The following is a 24,050-nucleotide window of genomic DNA, read 5'->3' as shown; positions in this document are numbered from 1 at the left end:
CACTGCACACACAGACACACCATTCCTCTGCATGGCCTGACACTTAAATCTACATCTTGCTTAAAATACCTGAAGCTGGTGCATCTTCGAGCAGGTGTCTTTGCCCGAGAAATGCTCCACTTCAGTCAGCCTGAGGTCCATATCAGCCAACCAGACCGCCATCTCTTCCCTCTGCCTCTCGAAATCCTCCCGCTGGCCCACCAAATGCTGTCATAGACACACACACACAAAAACACACACACAGGCAGAGCGTGATTGTGTCTGACTGTCTACATCCTGATGCTGTTTTTAGCACAGACACAGACTGACAGGGAGACGCATCAAAATTACAACAGGGACGTCAAATCGGAAACGGCACAAACAAAACACTGCACCGCTGAGCACAGAGAGACGGTTTGCAGGGTCACTGCGGCTAGAAGGACAGAATTATGTAAGCCAAAGGCGGGCGCAGCAGAAGGCCGTGTGGATAAAGAGTTAATGGGATTAAAATGAAGGCAGGAAAGGGGCAAGAGAGACTTAGATGTGTAGAAAGTAGTGGCTAAAAGTGTCTTTCAAAAGGGAGTTTTTTTCTTTTGGTTGGTTTTAAGACTAAAAAATTTATATTTTGAGAACATTTAAGCACTTTGTACACTGTGAAGGTGCGGTAATATACATGTAAATTGCTATTCTAAAAGCCGGTAATCATTGGGTAATTGCTTTACCATACACTGACTGTTTAATATCAGTTAAGTAATTAAGCTTGCCATTTGTATTATACGAACATAATCTGTACTCGACTAATTTTGATAATGAAATTTTAACTCTGCATTTGACACATTAAATAGTTTTAAAAAAAGAATTGAATAATAAATAAATCTATATAGCAAAAGGTTGTTTTCAATCACGTGGTTCTGATGATGTGCAAAATTCAGATGGAGGACAGGAAGTAAAAGTTTTGCCATTTAAACCATATTTCAAAGAAGATATAAATAGAAAATAAGCATATATGTTGGGCATGATCCTTATATCATGAAAAGGGCAGAGTTTTCAACTGAACTAAAATATATTTGCCTGTTTGCCTGGCGGTAGATACTGTATGCTATTACATTACATGGAAAAAAAAAAAATACTATACCTATACTATAGATAATAACTTGAATTAAACTGTCGTAGTCATTATATTGTTGCTGTGGTACGACACTACTGTAGTAATATGCATATTATTTAATAGGCTTTAGTTTTCTAGGCTATAATTATACGCTATCACAAGGCACCACATTTTACAGTAACGTTACAGGATTTTTAAAAGTTTATCAGTTTACTATGCTACAGTATTCTGTAGCATTCTTTAACAATAAGTTGTATATTAGTTATACACTTTACTATGTGGTTCAAAAACATGTTTATTATAACTTACTATGGTTTTTCCCCCATGATATCCTCCAGACATCACAAAATAACAGACGAAAGCGTGGACACAGTCTACTTTAATATTTTTTATTTTTGTAAGGGGGAAAAAAGTGCTCCACAATAAGAACCTTAGCTTTGTCGCAAGGGTTACATTTAATTTTTGTTCTGTTCATGATTTTGATATCAAGGAACATTCACCATGCTGCACATAAATATGTTAACGTTACAGTTACCAAAACACCAGTAAAGACTGGATTACTGCGAAACAAGATGGAGATTTCATTACAGCGATTACATGGCAAGGTATATCATTTATATTCTCCTGGATTTTGTATGAATGTGGTGGTTGCATCAGATTTTTCTATAACACATGAACTTATTTATACACATAGCTAGACCTGTATATAATCTTAATTGGTGCTGTCAAGCGACTTACCACATTAAAAAAAAAAAAAAAAAAAAAAGTTTACACACATAGATGTATTGAATAAATTTTGATTAAATGCCGCCTTTTCTTCCGTTTTCAGCCAGTTTCTTGAATTGTTCTCCTTTTACAAGCAAAAACTTTTGGAAGTCCATAAACTCTGTTTGGCATTACTTATTTTGGTTGATTTTAACAATTCTAAACACAAAACAGAAACATTTTGATGTTTTAATAGCAAATCCTATGTAGAAAAATCATATCCTGCCCTCCATCTGAGTCTCGCGCGTCATCAATTTCATCAAGTCAAAACGACCTATAAAGCTGTACAATAGAAAAAGTACTGGCATCTAACTTTTTTTGTGTGTGTGTGTGTGTGTGTGTGTGTGTGTTATGATATATTGTCTGGGTTATAGATGTAAATGATTGATGTCTGGACATTGATATCAATAAAACTTTAAGATTAAAATTTGTAACGGCAAAGATCAGGGTTCCATAATGCAGTTCAAAAGTGTTTAATAGACAGAAAACACCAATGGATCAAAAATAGTGTGAAACGGTTAATTAAAGTATGTGTTTTACAGCATTGCGTGGCAAGAACAGCTCATCTCAAGCACAATTACAGTTCATTTACAGTGTTTGGATGCCAAAAAATGAACATGTCATCCTATAATTTAGAGTGAAAAACATAAATTAACATTCTCTGAATTCCCAGTGTGACACTTTACATGTGATGCTCTTCCACTGTAATAATACTCTCTTTGTTCTTGTCTTCCCAGTCACGTTTATTTGGGTTTGTGTCATATCAAAAAATAAATTAATAATAATAATAATAATAAAGTTTATTTAAAAGTTTATTATTATTGTTATTATTAATAATAATATTACATAAATAAATAGTAAATACACACATGCACAACACCACATAATATGCTATAAAATATTATGGCCTATAACAAATTGTAATACATAATAGAAATATTAATAAAAATAAATGAATTATAATAACACTAAATAATAACGATAAAAAAATGGCCTACAATAAAAAAAATATTTTTGCAAGAATAACTATTGTAGTTTAATAGTTTGATTTGTTCTGTATTCATTATTTTCATTTATTAATCAGGGGTCACCACAGCTAAATGAAACACCAACTTAACCAGCATAAGTTTTACGCAGCAGATGGCCTTCGAGGTGCAAGCCATCAATGGAAAACACCCATATTATATAATTCGCACACATACACTACAGAAAATTTTGCTTCCCCAATTCACCTATAGCACATGTCTTTGGACTTGTGGGGAAAACCAAAGCACCCGAAGTAAATCCACGTGAACACGGGGAGAACATGCAAACTCCACACAGCAACCTTCTTGCTGTGAGGTGATCATGCTACCCACTGTGATGTCAGTATATCAAGTTTGATGCGTCACATTGACACATTTCAAATGTTGAATACTGCATGTAGTTTTAATTGATAACTTTAGTTCTACTTCAGTGGTAGTTACCCTAAAATGTTGCGAATTTATTTGTACAGTAAAGTTCTGCCAACTGTTTTTGACTGCTTTATTTTTTCGGTGTATTTTTTAATTTGTGGGTGTTTGTGTACCTTTAACCTGCGGCACACAGTCTCAAGTGTGTTGCTGAGCTGATCCCAGCGCTCTCCACAGTCTTTGGTCATTTCTACAAGTCGCGCGCCCATAGCACCTCTGAAGAGCCCGTGCAGAGCGCGACTCCTCTGGGTCAAACAGTCCAGCTGGGTTAAACGCATCCTGGCCTCAGCGCGCAGGTTCTGAGTGCACACAAATAAACAAACAAACAACAAACAAACAGTGACATCAGGAGATTAACTCTGAGGTAAACTCTAAAATTAACCTCCGGAAGGTGAAAAATAAACACATCCCGATTAGCTAAAGTGGGATATTTTAAGAAACTGGTGTGAGGGTTAAGACGCAGGGTGGCGCAGAGCTGTTTAGGAGCAGAGCCAAGGAGTTTGATGAGCATTTGGTGTCATTTATCTCCACTGGCACGAGTCCCGGCCTTCGAGACCGTCTGAGTAAATGTGCTGTCTGAGCGCGTGTAAGTGTGTCCATGTGTCGTTCATTACACTTTCATCGGAGGAAGCGTCAAAATGCTGGCTGTTCTCCATTTGCCAGAAGACACCTGTAATGACTGATCTCAGACTCTCCTCTCAAACAGTAACAGCAGCTAGAGTTTGGTGTTGCTTTGTCTTTATTTAAAGTTCAGGTTTTAGAACTTTCAAACTCAGGGAAAACATGTGGCTTTGCTTCTGCTGTGTTTCTGGGAGTATAATGCGTATAATTTTTTTTGTAGATGATTTAGAATTTAATTAGTTTTTCTTCATGAAATTAATTCTTTAAAATTTTGGGTGAAAAGAATGTAAACGAGATACAAATACTTTAGGTAGTTTTAAAATGGGGGTTTAAAAATAATTTAAATTACACACCAAAAAAAAGTTTTCAATAAAGTATTTTTATGCATGCTTAAAGTCATTTAAAACCCAGATTAGTATCCAAAATAATTCACTTGTGCACACCAAGGTGTTTTTAATAGCAATGTTTAAATATTAGTTTGTTACTAATAGATTAAATAAATGTATATACATATTTTGTTACATATTTAAATTTAAAAAGTTTGATTAATTGTTGTATTTTTAATAATTTCTTATAATAATTTTAGTTTTTAACTGTAGTGCTAAACTAAATTAAAAATACTAATCATCTTAGGAAGTTTAATTATATACATTTAATAATAAAATAAAAGGTTCATTTTTATAAATTCTTTAATTTTTTACAATTTTACATTAAATAGCACCCATGGTCCCAATGGTCTACAAAATTTGTCTGTAAAGTTTCAGGTCAAAATACCCAACAGATTATTTATTATATATCTTTCTAAATCTGGAAAATTGAGCTCTTAAGACATTGTAGCTGTGTTTTGCCTGTGCCTTTAATGCAAATGAGCTGGTTCTCCCCACCCAACGTTTCCCACATGCATGTCAGAGCCACAGAGATTGCTCTGATGGGTGTAGACTTCACATAGTTAAACAGCACAGTGACAGACAAGTCACTTACAGACAGTAAGAACTTTTCCAACTTTTATTTGATATATTTGTTGTGGAGTTAATACAAGCCTTTCTGCAATGATGAATCACACACAGTGTCGTTATTGAATTCACATGCGTGCACCTCTAACCCCTACCAGCCCCAGCCCCAACCCCGCCGGTCTGTTTATGCACGAGAAATGTGACAGGATACAGGTTAATATCCACTGCTGTATGGATATCCGTTAAGTTGATGTACAAAATAAACCTGATTTAAGTCAACAAACTGGGACTAAAGAGTCTTCTTTTATAATTCTACTGACACCAAGTGGCTGTGGTGATGAATTACGTAGCAATTTTATGGTCTCTATTAGATGCATGCACTTTTAAAAACGTTTTAAACTTGTAAAACTCATTCATGAGGTGCAGCTGATCTTTTAATCCTAGTTGTTTTGTGCATTTCCTGTCTTGTAAATATGATTATATGCGTTACTACGACTATAATGTTAATACGCATGTCAATCAATTCAGTGAGCAAGAAACCACCCTTTTACATCATGTTGTGGTGGGTCTCAAAATGGGAGGATCCTGGAATGGAAAATGGAAATCCTATTTTACGTCAGGAAAAAAAAAAAACGTAGTGTTTACATCACCCCAACATGACTGTGGACACTATACTTGCACACATTTCTTTCAAAACAGGTTACAAAAGATGATTTACATCATAGGTTGCTTTTAAGTAGACTACAATAACCCTTACATGTACCAATGTATAAAAATAAAAAACTACATGGTTACAATCATGGGTAAAATCTTTACCATTTTTCGGAAAACGCCACACTAAAACATGTGACCTGCTTTAAAACCTTTTAAAAAGTATTATTAGAAAACCTTGAATGTATATCAAAATATTTTCCCCACTCTATTATGTCATTCCCAGTGCTTCATGTGAGTGGGAACTAAAGATCCATTTCACCAGTTAATCCACTGAGGCTCTCTGATTGGTGGAACTTTCTACACAGCGTCATGGGTAATGTAGTCTTTCCTGTACAAATTCCAATATTAGGCTGAAAAGTAGGGTTCAACAAAAGCATATTAAGTAAAACAAAACAAACAAACAAACAAAATCTATCCCCCTACAAAGAAAACAAATTGAGTTTCATTACAAGAACTTAATCTCCTCTCATTACCTCATATTTTCTTAACTCGTCTTTTGCAGTTTTATACAGCACATGGCTGGAGTTTGGAGAAGCTGCAATCTTCTCAGCCGACCGAAGCCATTCATCCATGGAAGAAAGATCTTTTTTGAACTCATGCCACAGCATCCACCTTTTCTCCAGCCTGACGGATAACAAAAAACAATTACACAGAACAGAATAATTACACAGACAGGCTGTCAATAGTCATGAATAGCCACTCACTTGACGCAGCCCTCGAGGGAGAAGGAAACATCCGGGCTCAAGTCTCCAATGGACAACCACTCATTAGAGAACTCATTCAAGTCATCATCATCATCATCATATGGTTTAGAGCTTGTTGTGGGACAGCAGGTCTCTGAGGATTGGAGGTACAGGCCATTTTGGTTCATTTCAACGCATGTTGGCTTTTCTTCTCGGTCTTCGTCTCTTTCTCTGCTGTTTCCATTGGCTTTGAGTAAAGGCTCTTCTAACATCCTGGCATCAGCAAACGGCATCTGCTTGCTGGAAATAAAGAGAAGTCAGTTTATAATAGGGTCAAATTCAACATGATGAACAGATGTATTGGGATCCTTTTGGTAAAACTGAGCTTCTTCTGAGGATGTACAGTAAATGCATTGTGGATTGTTAATGCTTTTTTTTTTTTTTCAAATGAATATATTAAAATGAATTTAACCAGTGGTGGCCAGTTATCAGAAGGATTTATAAGAAATGCAAAAACACTGATTCAAATCTTTAACATAAGTATAAAAACATTAACAAAAATAAATAATCCAAAGTCAAAAAAATTTATTAAAATTCATTTTTACGATGCTATAGACACTTCTATACAGCTTAAAGTGACATTTAAAGGCTTAATTAGGTTAATAAGGCAGGTTGACGTAATTAGCCAAGCTATTGTATATCGATGGTTTGTTCTGTAGACTAATCAAAAAAATATATAACTTAAAGGGACTAATAATTGACCTTAAAATGTTTTTTTAAAAAATTAAAAACTGCTTTTATTCTAGCTAAAATAAAACAAATAGGACTTTATCCAGAAGAAAAACAACTATTTCACAGGCATACTGTGAACATTTCCTTGCTCTGTTAAACATTATTTGGAAAATATTTAGCAAATATGTTCATTAAGAAAACAAATATTGTAAACAAATAATAATAAAAAAACTCACATTAATTAAAAAAACTAATAAACAAATCTAAACACTAGCAAGTGCTTAGTTTAAAATGTGCAAAATATAAAATTTGCAAAATGACACTTTGCATGAATTTAGTAGTTACAATGATTACAATCTAACAAAAATAAAAAAAATAAAACCAAAACATTAATAAAATAGATAAACTAAAATTAAAACATAATAAACACACAAAGACAAGGCATGGTCTGAAGCACATAACAGTTCATAAATCTGCCAGTTTGAATGAAATCATACACCATTCAACTTCCTTCAGAGAGTTTCCAACATTGCCTCGTTTTCTCTAGCCACCTCTCGTATCAAAAGAATTTCACGAATCATTCATAGTGCCTAGAAACTCACGTCGCAGAATCTGGTAAGGAAATCTGTGGTTTCTCTGCATGACAAACGAATTAAAACTTTCAGACATCTCAGACACAGAGAAAAGCTCCTATGCTCTGGGGTAAAACTTCAGCCATCAAAAACCATAAATCAGTTTTATGCCCATTACCCAAAGGAGTTATGACGCTGCTGCCTCAGCCCTGACAGAAAAAAAAGGCAAATAGATTTTCCTTACTCTAATACCTGCATAATGTGACTGGCAGAGCAAGGTCAGCTTTGCCAGGCCACGGCTGCTGTCAGTCAAGAGTCACAGGCCCAAAAAGAGCCTTAGGCTGACCTCAATGAAGATCTCATGACAAAAAAAAACAACAACCAATGCTCACGAACAACTGCTCTTTGCATGTTTTACTGCGGTTTCGAAGTCAAATGACCAGTGAGTGGTGCTGAAAAGCAGGTTTTCTCAGAATCCTACAACAGAGACTGTAATCACGTTTTATTACATTGCTTCACCCATATATATTACAATCTGTTTATAAAGTATTGAATACTGTTTCCAGAACCAAGCATATATGCTTTTAAACTGTGAAAACTCCATCTCAATGTCTGTTTAAGAACACTGTTTAGCCTGATCACAGACACTGAAGTGAATCCTTAACAAAACCACAGCGTCACTTCACTTTACTACTCTGGGTTGCCAAATCCAAAATCCCTGTATTTTGTTCTCTTTATGGTAGAGTGGCCTGATGGAAGTCATGCTTGGACTTTGCCAAAAGGCATCTGAAGGACTCTCAGATCATAAAAAAACAAATTCTCTGGTCTGATGAGACTAAAATTGAACACTTTGAAGTTAATGACAGGTGTTACATTTGGAGAAAACCAGGCACCGCTCATCACCAGGCTAATAGCATCCCTACAGTGAAGCATGGTGGTGGCAGCATCATGCTGTGGGGATGTTTTTCAGTAGCAGTAACTGGAAGACTAGTCAGGATAGAGGGAAAGATGAATGCAGCAAATGTACAGAGACATCCTGAATGAAAACCTGCTTCAGACTGCTCTTGACCTCAGACTGGGGCGACGGTTCATCTTCAAGCAGGCCAATAACCCAAAGCACATCATCAAAATTTAATGGAGTGGCTTCACAATGGCTCAGTGAATGTCCTTGAGTGGCCCAGCCAGAGCCCAGACCTAAATCCTTTTGAACATCTCTGGAGAGATCCGAAAATAGATGTACACCATCGCTCCCCATCCAACCTGATAGAGCTTGAGGAGGTACTGCAATGGGCAAAATTGCCAAAGACAGGTGTGCCAAGCTTGTGGCATCATATTAAAAAAGACTTGAGGCTGTAATTGCTGCCAAATGTGCATCAAAGTATTGAGCAAAGACTGTGAGTACTGATGTACATCATGTGATTTTTTAGGTTTTTTATTTTTAATCAATTTAAAAATATCTTTTTTCACATTGTCATTATGGGGTATTGTGTGTAGAATTGAGGAAATAAATTAATTTAATCCTTTTTGGAATAAGGCTGTGACATAAAAAAGTGGAAAAAGTGAAGCCCTGTGAATACCTTCTGGATGCACTGTAGTTTACTTAAATATGTGCTGTGAATTTATTCACCTTCAGGCTCTCCTTCATGTTATTGGTGATTATTAAAATGGCACATTCAGCGTCTTAAAAACACCATTCTGTATACAGTCAAAACAAAATTACCCACATAGACAATGTGTTATAGAGGCGCAAACATTCCTGACAGTCTGGAGCAATGACCCTGTAGCATAATGATGTATGTACAATCATCATGTCATCAAATTCTAGCTAGTCTTCATTTTTATTTTGCCTGTATTTATATTTGACACTCGTAGTGCCAGTAAACATTGGACCATTGGCATTCTACGAAATCACCAAGTAATGTAATGTAATGTATTTTTTATTTAATGACATGTCAGCAACCAAGGCTATTTTCATGGCAGGAACCTTTCAACAATAAATATACAATTTAAAATCAACAAACAACAGAATACATAAACTAAATGAGATTTTTAGTGGTGATGCATGATAAAAATTCTAAAATCTTTTCTGGTTTCACTTTGTTAATGTCCTTAAAAGAGTGCATTTAAAAAAAAAAAAAAAAAAAAAAAAGTCTTCTGGAATCAGTAAAAGCAGGACAGTCCAGTAAAATGTGTTTTATTGTAAGGGGAGTTTTGCAGCACAAAGACTGAGTAGGGTTTTCACAAAATCACTAAGAATCACAGAATCAGCTAAAAATATTTGATTTTAAGTAGAAAAGAAAACTTGGATGTCAACAGTGCGTGTAAAAAAACAAAAATGTCCATTTCGGCTGAGCCATCACTTTAAGAGCTTCTATCAGTCTTGAAAGTATATTTATGAATGGACTTGCCTCACTTGAGTAGAATAGTTCTTTCAAAACTTGAAGCCTGACTAGCTTATAACTCAAAGTTAGATGAGTGTAATTTACAGGCAACCTTGTCATCCACCTCACCAGTCTCCACCACAGGTACACGCCGGCTTCGGGGCTGAGCCGAAAATGGCTGTCATTTCTCAGGGTCTGCTGTGATTTTGCCCCAATAGAGGGCATTAAGGCACTGGACTGAGTCTCAAGGCAGTCAGCTTGAAAATCGAAGTCTCCGTTATTGCTTTTCTCAGGCTGCAGAGAATGTTGCTCTCGCCTGAGGAGTAATGGAGTGCAAACACCACTGCAATCCATACTCTGTTCCAAACCTTTTCAGGAGTGAACAAACTTATAGCAGGCTGGAGGCCATTTCCCATCTTAGCGCTGAGCCTGTGTCTTCAGGAATAGGTGTGTGTAAGGGTGACACAATGACTGTAAACGGGATGTTGAGAATCTGATTTCAGCCTGATTTTTAGCCTTTGGGCCTATAGTGCATCCCGGCCCAGTTTGAGTTACAAATCATAAGGTTTTAACAAAAACAAAGCCATAGAGATGGATATACAAGACCAACACAAAGTATAGGAAGATATGCAAATTCACAAAGCAGAAACTGTAACAATAACGTGACCATTCTGGCATATTTGACCAAGCAAAATACATAAATATCTTAAGCATGGTAGTCGTGCAAGACAGTCATAGGATGGTGGTAAAATAATGCTGGTGGCAAGTTCAGGAAAATAGCAAATATTGATTTGAGAAAAATATTTGACATTAAAATTGTTGTCTTTCTATTGAATAAATCAAAAGAATGGTAAAAATGGTGAAAAATTGGTAGTGATTGGTTCTATTTTTTAAAGAAACAAATCTTGAAAGAATTGTAAATAAATAAATAAAAACAAATAAAATGTAAATATGTAAAAAAGCCACCAGATAAATAAAATCGTCTATTATTTTTAAGACTCAAATAAAAAAAATAAAACATGTATATAAAGAAATAAATAGGTAAATAAATAAAACAAGTAAATAAAATAAAATAAAAAACATAACACAGAAGTAAATAAAATAAGTCACCAGATAAATAACTTTGAAAACATATTTAAATAAAATAAGTAAATAAATCAAGTAAATTTTATTTACTTTAAATTTTTATTTAAAAGGAAGAATTCAATGAAGTAAAATAAGTAATTAACAATAAGTCACTAAATAAATAAAAACTTCTATCACTTTTCTGAAAACACAACTCAAATAAGTCAATATAGAAATGATTAACACAACTAAATCAGTCAATAAAATATATAAAAATATAAATGTGTACTATTTATTTACTTAAACGCTTAAATTCTCAAAATAAATAAAACATGTGTAAATAAAGAAATAATTAAAATAAGTAAATATTTATTTTTTAAAAATAAGTCACCAAATGGAAAATTTTTTTGAGAACACAACAGAAATATATATATATATATATGTAAATAAACCACAAAAGTTAATAAAAAACAAAATTAAAAAGTAAATAAAAATAAAATTACCAAATAAATTAAAACATAAATAATTTATTTGTGAGAGAACAACTCAAATAATATAAAATGAACAAATAGCAACATAAATCCGGCTTTTTTGCTAACCAACCCCATCAAGGATAACTTTGGCCGTGTTAATATAATCCATATTATCCTTCAAGAAACTCGTAGACAAGTACCATGTTAAACAAACACAAAGAGCACCCCCAGAAAGCAGCATGAGAAGCGCAGGGATGTAAATGACAGGTTGGATTACAGATGCTTAGTCATCCCATTGAGCGAGAGTCTGTGGTATGGCCAGAAACAGACGATGAGGCAGGTGCATCTGGGGACCTTTCTATAACACAGCCCGCATCTGAATGAGCCAGAGCTGAATAAACACGCAAACCGCTGTCTGCCAGTCTGACAGAGGACAAAAAAAAAACCAGTCCATTTAGGAGAAAGGTGATGCGCGATGAGTCTGCATGTGGAAGCGAATGAAAAGTAATGATGCATTCAACACATCAATGAAGTGCGAATCACTCTCCGGCTCCTTATTCAGGTTTTATAGTCCATTTTTCCACATCACATGACACCTCAATACAGGCACAAAACACCCTCAGAGAAAATGAACGTGGCTCTGGGGGGGCATCGTTTTTCTTTCTTAACGGCGGATAAAGTGGAGCTCGTCTCCTCTGCAAACGGAGCTAATGTTACCCTTTCGGTGGCTATTGACAATTGCTTCGCTCTGTTTATGATAAGCCGAGGAAAGGTCATAACAGACTGAGGCTTTTTTTCATTCAGGGCAGTAAACAGCAGATCTCCTGCCAAGCTCAGGGCTCATACTAGAGCTCATCTCACAGGCTGCCAAGCAAAAAGCACAAGCGACAGTCTCTGCCCACATTCGATTGATGAATCTGAGGTGGAGGACAAAAATGAGTTTAACAGCATGTCTGATGATGCTAATCAATCTCAAGCTCTCCAGTAAATCATCATTAGACTCGTGGACTCAACAATCAGGATGTAAACTAACTTTTGCTATAATGGCTTGTTTCCATTGAGTGGTACGGTACAAATCAGTACGCTTTTATGGCAGTTTCCATTGTCAAAAGATACCTAAAGCGAATTGTACCCGTAACACTTTTTGGGATGCGCAGCTAAACGCTATTGGTTTACAGAGATACGTCACTCCCCATATATATATATATATATATATATATATATATATATATATATATATATATATATATATATATATATATATATATATATATATATATATATATATATATATATATATATATATATATATATATATATGCCAGAAGGTGGTGTTTATAAACAGCAGTCATAGTGTGTTTACTATAGGTAAAAACTGTAACTGCACTTATGAACAGTACTTTAATATGCATCAGAGATAGTTTGCATGGACACCAATAATACAATTTTATTATGATTAAGACAATGATTAATAGTCTACAGTGTTAACAGCCATTTTTGATTCAATTAATCCGATTAAACAAAGTCTAAACAAAAAGTCTATTCTCTGTACCCACTGAGTCAGTAAAGGACCACAGACACCTGCATCACGAAAAGCAGAGTTTTTTTTTTTTTTTAATTCAGCATGCTGTATCAAATTCCATTTAAACAACACTTTTCCACCAGTTCATAAGTGCATCCAACACATTAGTTTGTCACGCGGGGGCATTAATGAAATGTTCCTGAATGAACGTAAAACTGCTGGACTGCAGTTAAAGTCAAAAGATAAAAAAAATGAAAACATTACATGAAACTTTTGAGAAAACATGAATAGCAATGATGTTGATCAAACGATTTGCTTTAACATGAACAACAGGACCATGCAAAGAACATTCAAAAATTAACTCGTATAAACACCTTTACAAATTATAGTCTCATTCAGATTAAGGGAAATAATACAAATATTGATGTCCATGTAAACGAAGTTACTAAGAGGCAAGATGAGCCAAAATTAACCCAAACTTTTCTAAAAGGCAGTCGGTTCCTCTAAGAGATTTATTCATATAAACGCCTAAGTTACTCCCATTAAAAAAAATAAAAAATTACCAACTTATTTAGGCATCTAAACTGATTTACTGTTACATCCCTAATCATTTAGCACAAGGGTGTCCAAACACGGTCCTGGAGGGCCAATGTCCTGCGGAGTTTAGCAACAACTTGCTTTGACACACCCTTCTGGTGTGTTATAGCAAGTTGGAGCTCAAATTTGCAGGATGCCGGCCCTCCAGGACAGAGTTTGGAATCTCCTGGTCAAGTATATCTAATGGCCCGTTTCCACTGAGTGGTTCGGTACGGTTCCGAACCAAACCGTACCGAACCACTTTTTCCAGCACCCTTTCGAAGGGGTCCCAAACACAAAAAAAGATACCAAAAGGTGGAGCTAGACGCGCAGCTGAACGCTATTGGTTTACAGTGATACGTCATTCGCTTAGGCAACAAGCCCGAATGTAAACAAAGGACCCGCCATGTTTGAAATACACAGCGAGAGATTAACTGGATAAACTAGGAATGATGGAATGACTCTCTAACAGAGGCTACATGTGCTGCTGAAGATTACAGACACAGATGAGAGGTTTTCACTGACTGTAGGCTATACTTTGTGTTGTTTTGCACCTAATTAAGGATGAAATGTATGCTGTGTACTTTTTCTGTAGTTGGTAACATATCGGGACTGTAAGGGTCTGTATGCCTTCATAAATGTTCATTTATTTATTTAACATAATTGCAGACATTACAGTAGGCTATATCGCACTGTTATTGATCTGCAGTTATAATCAACTCATGTTCATAGAAATGTTAGTAATAAACATTTATACAGAAGTATTTATGTGTGTAAAGCGTCTGTTTTGTGAGAAGTGCTTTTCATATGATATGCGAGCGACTTGTGCAGCTTTATTGTAGACATTTTCTCGAGTGAGCATGACGTCGACTGAAACTTTGTCCTATACCACGCCCACCAAAAGGGTACCCTTGCTAGTGGAAATGCAAGCCTGATAAAGGTGACCCGTACCGACCCGAACCATACCGTACTGTACCAGTCAGTGGAAACGAGGCATAAGAGCTTGATTAGCTGGTTCAGATGTGTTTGATTAGGGTTGAAACTGAACTCTCCAAGACTGAGTTTTGACACCCCTGATTTAACACATTTGGCCTCTGGAAAAAGGTTTCATTTTCCCCACCAATTTTGTGTTTTAAAAACATAAGTACATTACACACCCAGGTCACAACATAAAACCTTGGTCCTCACACAAACCCAATGGAGAACCACAGCTTTACATGACAAACCCACAGCGTCACCACCATTTGCTCAGTGGGAGTGATAAAACTGTCAACAATCTAAAACAGTCCCGCTCAATGAATCCAAGCCTCTTCAGAAAATGTATTTTTAAAATCACAAACGTGTAAACACACTCCCACCCAGTCCCGTCTGTGGCGTTCCGTGCAGGCATCTGCGTTTCCGGTGTTCATGAAGACGGAGGAGAGAAGGACCCTGGTGCTCCGAAAACTCCCTGTGCTCGCAGAGACTGCACTCATTGTCTCTTTGGTGCCACAGGCCCAAATCGCAAACAAATAGGCCTTTCTCAGCACCCGGATAGAGAGAAGAGGCCAGTGCCAGGACACCTGATCTGATCCACTACACACACACACACACACACACACAAAAGCAGGAGATGAGCAAGGAGCCCCCTATCTCAATTTGGGCCCCTCTGAGACCAAGCTGTGGAGATGGCAAAAGAGCATCACACAGCAAACCCGCTCTGGGCCCTGCAAATTACAGTTCATTATGTCCAATTTGGCATTAAACAGAAAATGTGTCTCAATTTAAGCCCGACCATGCCCTTAATACTCCTAATAGGAGCTCAATGCTCTCCGAGAAATTGTCAGTATGTGATTCAAGTAGCAAGATCAGCCTTCAAATCCAATCCAGGCTTCTTCTAATCCCATTTACAGCACTCGCAATCTGGTGAGAGCTCTCAAACAGCTTCCTCCTGGAATCGCCTTCATTTCCCTTGCCATCATTAGAGGAACAACAGATGACAAAGACGATCTGCTAAATTTGAGACTATATCAAATGTACAGTCTCAGCCTCTGATGGGCTTTTGGCTAAATATGCTAACAAGATGGGAAACAAACACCAAGTGATTTGAAGTCAATTTGAACCAATTTAGTTCAATTGATCAGGAGATTGTCATGTTCTTTGAGCATCCAAAATTGGAAATGAAGCCATTGGGATACTAAGCCCACATATATGCACTTGCACATGGCTTTAAAATGCATCTCCATCAATCTGATCACAAGAAGACAACGCTAAATACACATGTAAACAGGGCTTAAACGCTTTGAGATTGCCCATTTTCAGAAGTACTGGAAAAATTTGTAGTTTCAAAAAATTAAAAACTTCAACAAAATCCATCAAGATAAGTGGTTTAGTTCAAAAGCAGAACATGAGTGTTTGGTTCTGTCATATTAGCAAAATTGGTCAAAAACTAAAAAATGTAAACACCAAACACTCAAATGAAAATTACAATGGCATCAATCATCACAATTTCTGGAGAGAGTTATGTTCTGTGCACAACCTAAAGGAAATTTACATTAAATCAATCCTTACTCCTTTCCTTAAAATTTTCATTTTTCCATTTATTCAAGTTTTATTCAATTTGTACAGCACTTTAACAATAATTATTGTTGCAATTTCAAAGCAGCTTTACAAAAAGTGCACATTGCATTACAATAAAATTATCGAATACAAGTGCTATTAAATACAGACAATGTATGTGGCCATAATGTAGATGCTCATATTTCACTTTGATTACATTTAACGAAAAAAAGTTGCATCCACATCCTTTTCATTGTCTTATTTCCCAACTGTCAACTGAGTAACATAGATTTGTTCATTAAATGTTTACCACATAATTGCTCCAATAAATATAGAGCATAATGTCTTCTTTTGTGTTCAACAAGATTGGAAAAAGTTAATGATGACTTTTAAATTATTTTCATACCGCAAGTGAACTTCTTTAATACACGGTGTATATAGGACCTAAAAGACATCATAATTTATCTTAAAGGGTCATAACACCAAAACACATTTTTTGAGATGTTGACAGACTTATCTATGTCTCATGTTGCTAAAAAACATTATGAGGACACATATATTTCACTAAAAAGTGAAAACTGGTTGTTTTTGCATTGTTTTGAGCAAATTTATTCTTTCGATTTAAAAAGAAATTGATGCAATGTCATGATCATGAGATCATTGTGTAAAATCCAGCGTGACGATTGGCTGTCTGTATTAGCTGGTACAAATTGACGTCATTGAGTTTTCAGCACATCTGTTCATTAATTTGTGAGAAAGACTTGGTTTGAACCAATCAGCACGCTTTATTGTGAACAAGATGCAACTCCATTAATTTGCATGATATAGCTTTGAAGACTCCTTTTATCTGGTAAGAGTTTCCAGAGAGAAGCCACGCTGTGTTGCCAGCCGTAATTAAAACAAGTAGTAGAAGAAGAATTGTTTGGAGACACAAGTCGTCAGTGTTGCGTTTATAAATGTGCCGCAATGAAGATTTTGTTTCTATTTCTCCTAAAAATATGAATTAAATTAAACCCAAAGACAAAAAATTTTTTTGTAAGGAACATTTTTTACCCGAGAGCTTTTGCTTATTTGCAGCTCGTCTTCTTTTTAAAAAGTCGCGGTTCCAGTTTGTTTATTGCACTCTTTACGAGTTTAATGTGTGATCAATGTTCTTTCTTTATGTTTATTCAGATGGTAGGGTTAGTTAGTATCATCAGCAGTACTCTTTCAGTTTTAAAGACGTACCCTAGTCAAAATGATTTAGTTACTAAGCTTACAGTAATACCATTACAATAGTATGGACTGAAAATCCTCCACTTCACTATCTACTGTAAATGCTGCTCTCCCAATCACTGCCTTATCTCCCCTGCGTTTATATTGCTGGTGTGAAAATTAGCTGTACTGCATGTCATAAAACTCCCTTTTTCATGCAAACCCTTCCCTCTTTCTTTCATGGCTCTTTGAGGCACTTGGTATAAATGAAAACACCCTGATTTTTTATTGTCAGGACATTGAATTTACATTCTCACATTGGGTTTACACGTCAGTCACACTGATACTTGGATAACTTTGATCAATGAAAGCAACTGTGTAGTCCAGACCTTCTGCCGTCAGTCTAAAGGTCTGTCTAGAATAGTTTATCAAATGTAGGACGTCTTCTATTAATTGCAGCATATAGCCAAAGGCAAACTTCTAGAAAAAGCACTTGTTAAAAAGATGAATTTTGCTGTTCCACATGAATGCGTCATAGCTGGAGATGGAAATGATTGTTCTGCGAGCTGTGATTCCCCAGCCAGCAGACGCCTGACAGGTGTTGTGCTCAGGGAGAAAAACACAGACTCATTCACCTGACGACTGACAATTCATTCAAGGACAGACAGCAGGTTTTACACAGCAGAATGTCTGTTTGACACATCACTACCGGAGCCCGGAGTGAGGTCATTCTCGCAGGAGAAAAATAAAGACACAATGGAGTTCTGTAATAATTTAAATGTGCAATAGAATGTAAAACTGGTAATACCCAAGCATAGGTGAGTTCAGTACACAGTAATGACATGCTGTGAGTCTCAAACATAATCGTTTCTTGTTTTAGCAAATTCTTTTGAGCGTAAAGTTGTGGTGTAAAACAGGCCGATTTAAACAAAACAGACTCTGGCATGATTAGATTTAGTTATTTTTTTGTTAGCAGATTTATTTTTACATTTACTCATGGGATCATTTATACACTCCCCTGCAGCAGCATTTGATTGCCAACAACATTACCTTGTGAAAGTATGATTTTATATTTCTCCATAATTTTTTTAAGCTTAAAACAGCTTATTACATTTCCTACTTATGTGTGACTTTAATAAAAAATAATAATAATAAAAAATTGGACAGGCATTAGCTATGCATTATGCCAAAGCAACAGTATCTTATGTTTCCAGGTCGTCAAATAAAACTCAGGAATAACAAATTGCTTATTTAGCACCACCCCAAAGTGGCATAAAGGTCTTTTGATTTGTTTAACTGCATATTGTGAGATTTTCAATGTTTACGTGTATTTGTAATGAGGTAACAGACACATGTACACTGTGAATAAGTGTTTTAAAACATTTATGCCTAGTATCACATTGCTCCGCTCTATCGAAGGATGGAAATAAACTTATGTGGAGGTTACTTTTAAAGGAATATAAAAATTTTCAAAGTAAATTATTCTTAAGAACTTATACTATAGGGCAACACAGTGGCGCAGTAGGTAGTGCTGTTACCTCACAGCAAGAAAGTTGCTGGTTCGAGCCTCAGCTGGGTCAGATGTCATTTCTGTGTGGAGTTTGCATGTTCTCCCTGCTTTCACATGGGTTTCCTCCGGGTGCCCCGGTTTCCCCCACAGTCCAAAGACATGCAGTACTGGTGAATTGGGTAGGCTAAATTGTCCGTAGTGTACAAGTGTGAATAAGTGCATGTGGACGTTTCCCAGAGATGGATTGCAGCTGTAAGGGCATCCACTGTGTAAAACATATGCTGGATAAGTGCATTTATACTTCTGCATGCTATTTCTATTGCTCTGCAATACACTTCCGAAATGCTAGTTGGCAGTGAGGTGTTTATGTTCCTCTGTGTCAAGTTCCTTCGCTAGTGTTTTGTTTTTTCTGAACACTTCCCTAAATGTACAAGTGGCTCAAATTCGTTCATTTTAAGGCGGGAACCAGCGGACGTGTAACAACTTTACTCAAAAGGTAAACACAAAACAACAGTCTCTATTCGAAGCACCTTTACGGGACTCCACACTTGTAAAAACCCGCTGCATCACGCTCGCGTGGCTTTCACCTCTGCCCACACTCATCGGCGCCACCAAGCCGACCAATCACACAGCTTGCGCTACGCGTTACATTTTTTGAGACGTGCACGTCAGCAACGCCGACAGCCAGGGGTTATGTGTCCACACATAGGCTGAGCCAAAAAGATTCCAGTGGCTGCACCCACTCACAAGTTAAGGATAAGGTCAATATTATCTAATTTATTTACATATTGCTTGTTTATTTACTATTGTTTGTTTAAGTTATGCAGTAAAAATATATTATTATTAATATATGTATGTATACAAATAAACTTTAAATTACTAATATTACTACAACAAATAATGTATTGTAAAAATATAATATGAATTCAAAAACAATCATCTGAATACTATCAACAATATACATAATACAAATAAAATTCCTTAAACAAAAATATAATTATAATATAAATAAATGGAATAGCATATTAACAAACTTACACAAAGATTTGTAAATAATGCTAATGAAAAATTATTCAATTACACAACTATAAATATTACAAATCTTTTAGACGATTTTCAAGACATTTACAACCACAAACAAACAAATATACAATTATATTGTCCTCATTAAATGATCTATGACTTCAATTTACCTGCAAACACAGATGACATCCGTGCATAAAACTAAAGTCAAAGCTAACCTAAAAATCACAGATCACCTTTGTCCTCCTCTACTTTCCTCATCCATGAAAGCAAGAACACAAAACTGTCATTCATTCCTTACAAGTGTTGGTGAAACCTGACTCCTACCATTCAAATGAAGCTCTGCTCAGGGGGCAAATGCAGTTTCAGCAACCAAACCCACAAGCAGCAACAGTGAGGAGAAAGAACTTACAATGAAAGCCAGAAGCAGCATTAGACTGAATGGCCAATTACTAGCGATGCATGATGCCATTCATCATTAAACTCAGCATGGTGTCATTCTGGCCAAGAAGTGCGTTTTGTTGAATGCATCTATAGCCTGAATTGAAGCACAATAGGCCTGCGAGGGCATATTTAGGAAGAAAAGACAAAGCAGAAAGCTCTCTTTTGCGCTTAACAACCAACATACGTTCTTTAACCAACATTATTCAAATAAATCCACTTAGACTAAAGGGGAAAGCCACAGAAAAAAAGCCTAAAGAGCAGGACATGCTCAAGCAGGAGGATTTTCTACTCCATTTTACATTTAAACTCTAGTTTGTCGAGTTTGGTAATGAAATCACTGGGTTTACAACTACATTTGAAAAACTAACTAAAGCAAACATCAAATTAGAGGGAATATTGACTGCAAGACAAGTAATTGTTTTTTAAAGGGCTCACTGGAAGGTCTCTGAAAAAAGATTGAGATAAGATTGAGATGTCTAGGAAAAAAAAGAAAGACAACACTGATTCACTTCAAGTCATGCAGCCTTGAAATCCACTCAGATAAATGAAAAAAAGCTAATATGCAATTGTTAACTCACAATCAGCTGTCTGACCATGAATTATTCAACATTCAAATGTCATTCTGATTATGATGTCAGGAGAGCAGTAACCAGAGATTACGCTGTAAACAACAATATTAATATATATATATATATATATATATATATATATATATATATATATATATATATATATATATATATACATACACATATATATATATATATATATATATATACATACACATATATATATATATATATATATATATATACATACACATATATATACATATATATATATATATATATATATATATATATATATATATATATATATATATATATATATATATATATATATATATATAAAAAAACAATAATTTATCAATAAGTGATTAATTAAAAATTTAATTAAAACAATTTTTTAAAGGGAATAAAAACTAACTAAGATCAATCCTTCATTTAAAAAAATACATTAGAATCAACCATATATACCATATATATTTTAATAAAACTAAATTATTATTACAAAGGTTTAAGTACAATCTGTGAGCCAAGATGTTGATTTCCTGTGTATATAAAATTAAATTTTGAAAAATTATCCAAGGGAAACCACACACACACACAAAATAACAAACCACTACTAAATTGTTAAGGTAAAGTTGGTTTTATAGTCGCACATTCCTTCACTGTGACATGGACCCTATATTGTTTAATTTAAATATTCTATGTGAAACGGCATGCAAGAATGACTTCAAGACAGCATTAGCACTATTTAATTGACTGTGAACACTGTTGTACTTTGATACTCATTGGCCGATAATAGGTTTTGCAGATTTAGAATCTGTAAACAATACTTTTCTGGAGATTAAATTTTTAAAGAGAAAGTCTGAATGTGTGAATATAAAACCAACTTTACCTCAATTTCTAAAACTGACACTACTGAGTAAAATAACGCACACATTACTGAACTTCCAAACTTAAAGACCTCATCTAAAGACAAATATAAATTGTCTGCTTTTGAATTTCTTTACAAATGCTTGCTAGGATGAGAGATTGTCCAGATAAAAGAAGGCCTGCACTGAAACTGCTCATTTAAGAGTTTCAGATCATCACGAGTTCAACCTTATCATCAGCCTCATGGAGTTCAGAGTCAAACTTATGAAGTTCAACCTTATCATTGACATTATGAAGCTGGTTAAGAAAATGCACAGGGCTGTAAATACAGACACTGTGACTACTACTATACATGGAAAACACAAGCTCTAGTATCTTATATTCTTTCTATTGCTAAATTGCTGTATTATAATTTTGAGTAGATCTCAGCCTTTACTATGGATCTTTAGGCTAGAAACTTTGTTTAAAAAAAACAAAAACGGGTCATAAAGGCCTTCTCTTTGACTGATTATGGTTGGAAACTCAATTTAAGCACAATATACTTAATTAGATTGACAACAAAAGATCTTTGACCCAGAATACAAGGCCAGTTCACATCTGACTACAACAAGAGGCATCAGATGTCATTGCAGGGATAATCAATGGGCAGTGTGGATCACATTCAGTATTAGTCTGTAACCTGATGGCCTAGTGTTGTCACCCAGCTGGTGACTCATGCATACCATTACACATCAACACAAACACACATTTAAATACTTTCTAAACAATGGTTTGTACGTACTTAAGCTCAACCCTCTATGCAGGCTAAATGAGAAATTACCATCTGGTACTTTTCCCAAAACGTTTGTCGCGTGTTTACGTTGAATTTAAGTCATATTTAATATAAAATGTGTTTTAGTTAGTCATTATAATAGCTTATTTTTTAGAAAGTGCACGAGGATGTTTGTATTTATACACCACATTGATGATAAAACTCGCGAGCTGACGTTAAACGCCAAACGCGGTGCAGATGCACGTGGAAAATGTTTGCAGGCGATATTTTGTCTACTTAAAATGCGCTATAATGTTATATAATTCCTTCTAACACTTACGTGCAAACATGTAACTCCAAGCTTTCACTTGTCTGCTTCAGGGAATCCCTCGAGGTTTCAGGAATCACACAGGTGCAAAAGTTTTCATCCTCAGGGTTAAAATACTTCTGATCAGCTTTGAAATGCTAGGTATGCTTTGCTGCTAACACGCATCAAACGGAAACCACTCGAAGTTAGTTTGTAAGATAAAAAGAAGCTCGCTGTTTCGAGTGACTTAGCACAGCTATCAGACTTTTGAGTTGTAAGCAAATTGAAACGTCACCTGACACAGGTAAAGCGAAGCCACGCCCCCGAGCAGTCCACGCGCTCCGCCTCCTCACCTTTACAACTCAGCTGCGTGACTTCCGACACGGGTGTTTATTTACGTGGAAATACGATATGATGTTGGTTTGGAAAAGGAGAGAAAGATTGTGCTCAGCTACATGGGAATGAAATACTGTATCTTTTTTGATTCCTAATGTTTCTTTGCTTTCTACTTTTTTTTAATACTTATTTTTATACTAAAATGCTGCAATGTAGATTTGTATTTTTAAATGTTGATATATTCTGGAACTAAATTAATAAAGTTCAGTAATATTTAAAGATTTGTGTGCAATTATCACTGCAATGTTATTATTTTGGAAATTAAGTCATGTCATTCATGAAAATTAATTTCTGAATCTTAACACACAAATAGGCCTGTATGCTTGTAAAGGGGTTTTTACTATACAGATCATAAAATCATATTTATAAGAATTATTGAAATATGTATTTTAAAAAATAATGTTATATGCTATGCATATTCAGAACCATCCTTCAGAGAACATTGGGTTGTTCAAATTTTCATTAGAAAGTGCATATTTAAATAATGCAGCATAATAATTCCGCATTCAATATAATACGTACACTCTTAAGTAGCCATGTGCGTAATAATTCAAGTACAATTAGGAATTAACTTAAATGAACTATGTTGTGAGACTGAGTAAAATTCAACTGAAAATAAAAATCAAACCGTATCATATAATGATATTAATTATATATAATTATATATATAAATATATCAGACCCGTAGCCAGCCTGGTGAAAGGGGTTGTTCTTTTTTTGCTCTTTTTTGCATTTATAGACCTCGTTTAGGCTACTATTTAATTGTGAGATTTAAATCCTGCATTTTAGTGACATTTTAAGCACTATTTTAGCTGAAATAGATTGTCGGATGGTCATCATAACCACAGAAATT

The 24,050-nt window shown here is 35.3% G+C and overlaps 1 protein-coding gene across 3 annotated transcripts in view; it reads right to left on the bottom strand.

The window, feature by feature from the left end:
* si:ch211-137a8.2 overlaps positions 1-23,107 on the bottom strand; it is a 47,373-nt gene extending 24,266 nt beyond the window's left edge. Inside the window, exons 1-5 of one of the 3 annotated variants that reach the window (NM_001328091.1) lie at positions 22,835-23,107; positions 6,296-6,574; positions 6,065-6,215; positions 3,420-3,602; positions 70-207 (exon numbers count right to left, since the gene is read on the bottom strand). In NM_001328091.1, coding sequence (NP_001315020.1) covers positions 70-207; positions 3,420-3,602; positions 6,065-6,215; positions 6,296-6,567 — 744 coding nt within the window. In that variant the 5' untranslated portion in view covers positions 6,568-6,574; positions 22,835-23,107. The remainder of the gene's footprint in view (positions 1-69; positions 208-3,419; positions 3,603-6,064; positions 6,216-6,295; positions 6,575-22,834) is intronic. The other 2 variants (XM_087283332.1, XM_087283331.1) reach the window with 2 other exon arrangements.
* Between the last annotated feature and the right edge of the window lie 943 nt (positions 23,108-24,050).

The sequence above is a fragment of the Danio rerio genome, chromosome 15, assembly GCF_052040795.2.
Source record: "Danio rerio strain M-AB ecotype USA chromosome 15, GRCz13ab, whole genome shotgun sequence".
Lineage (NCBI taxonomy): Eukaryota > Metazoa > Chordata > Actinopteri > Cypriniformes > Danionidae > Danio > Danio rerio.
This window is presented reverse-complemented; position numbering and strand designations above follow the sequence as displayed.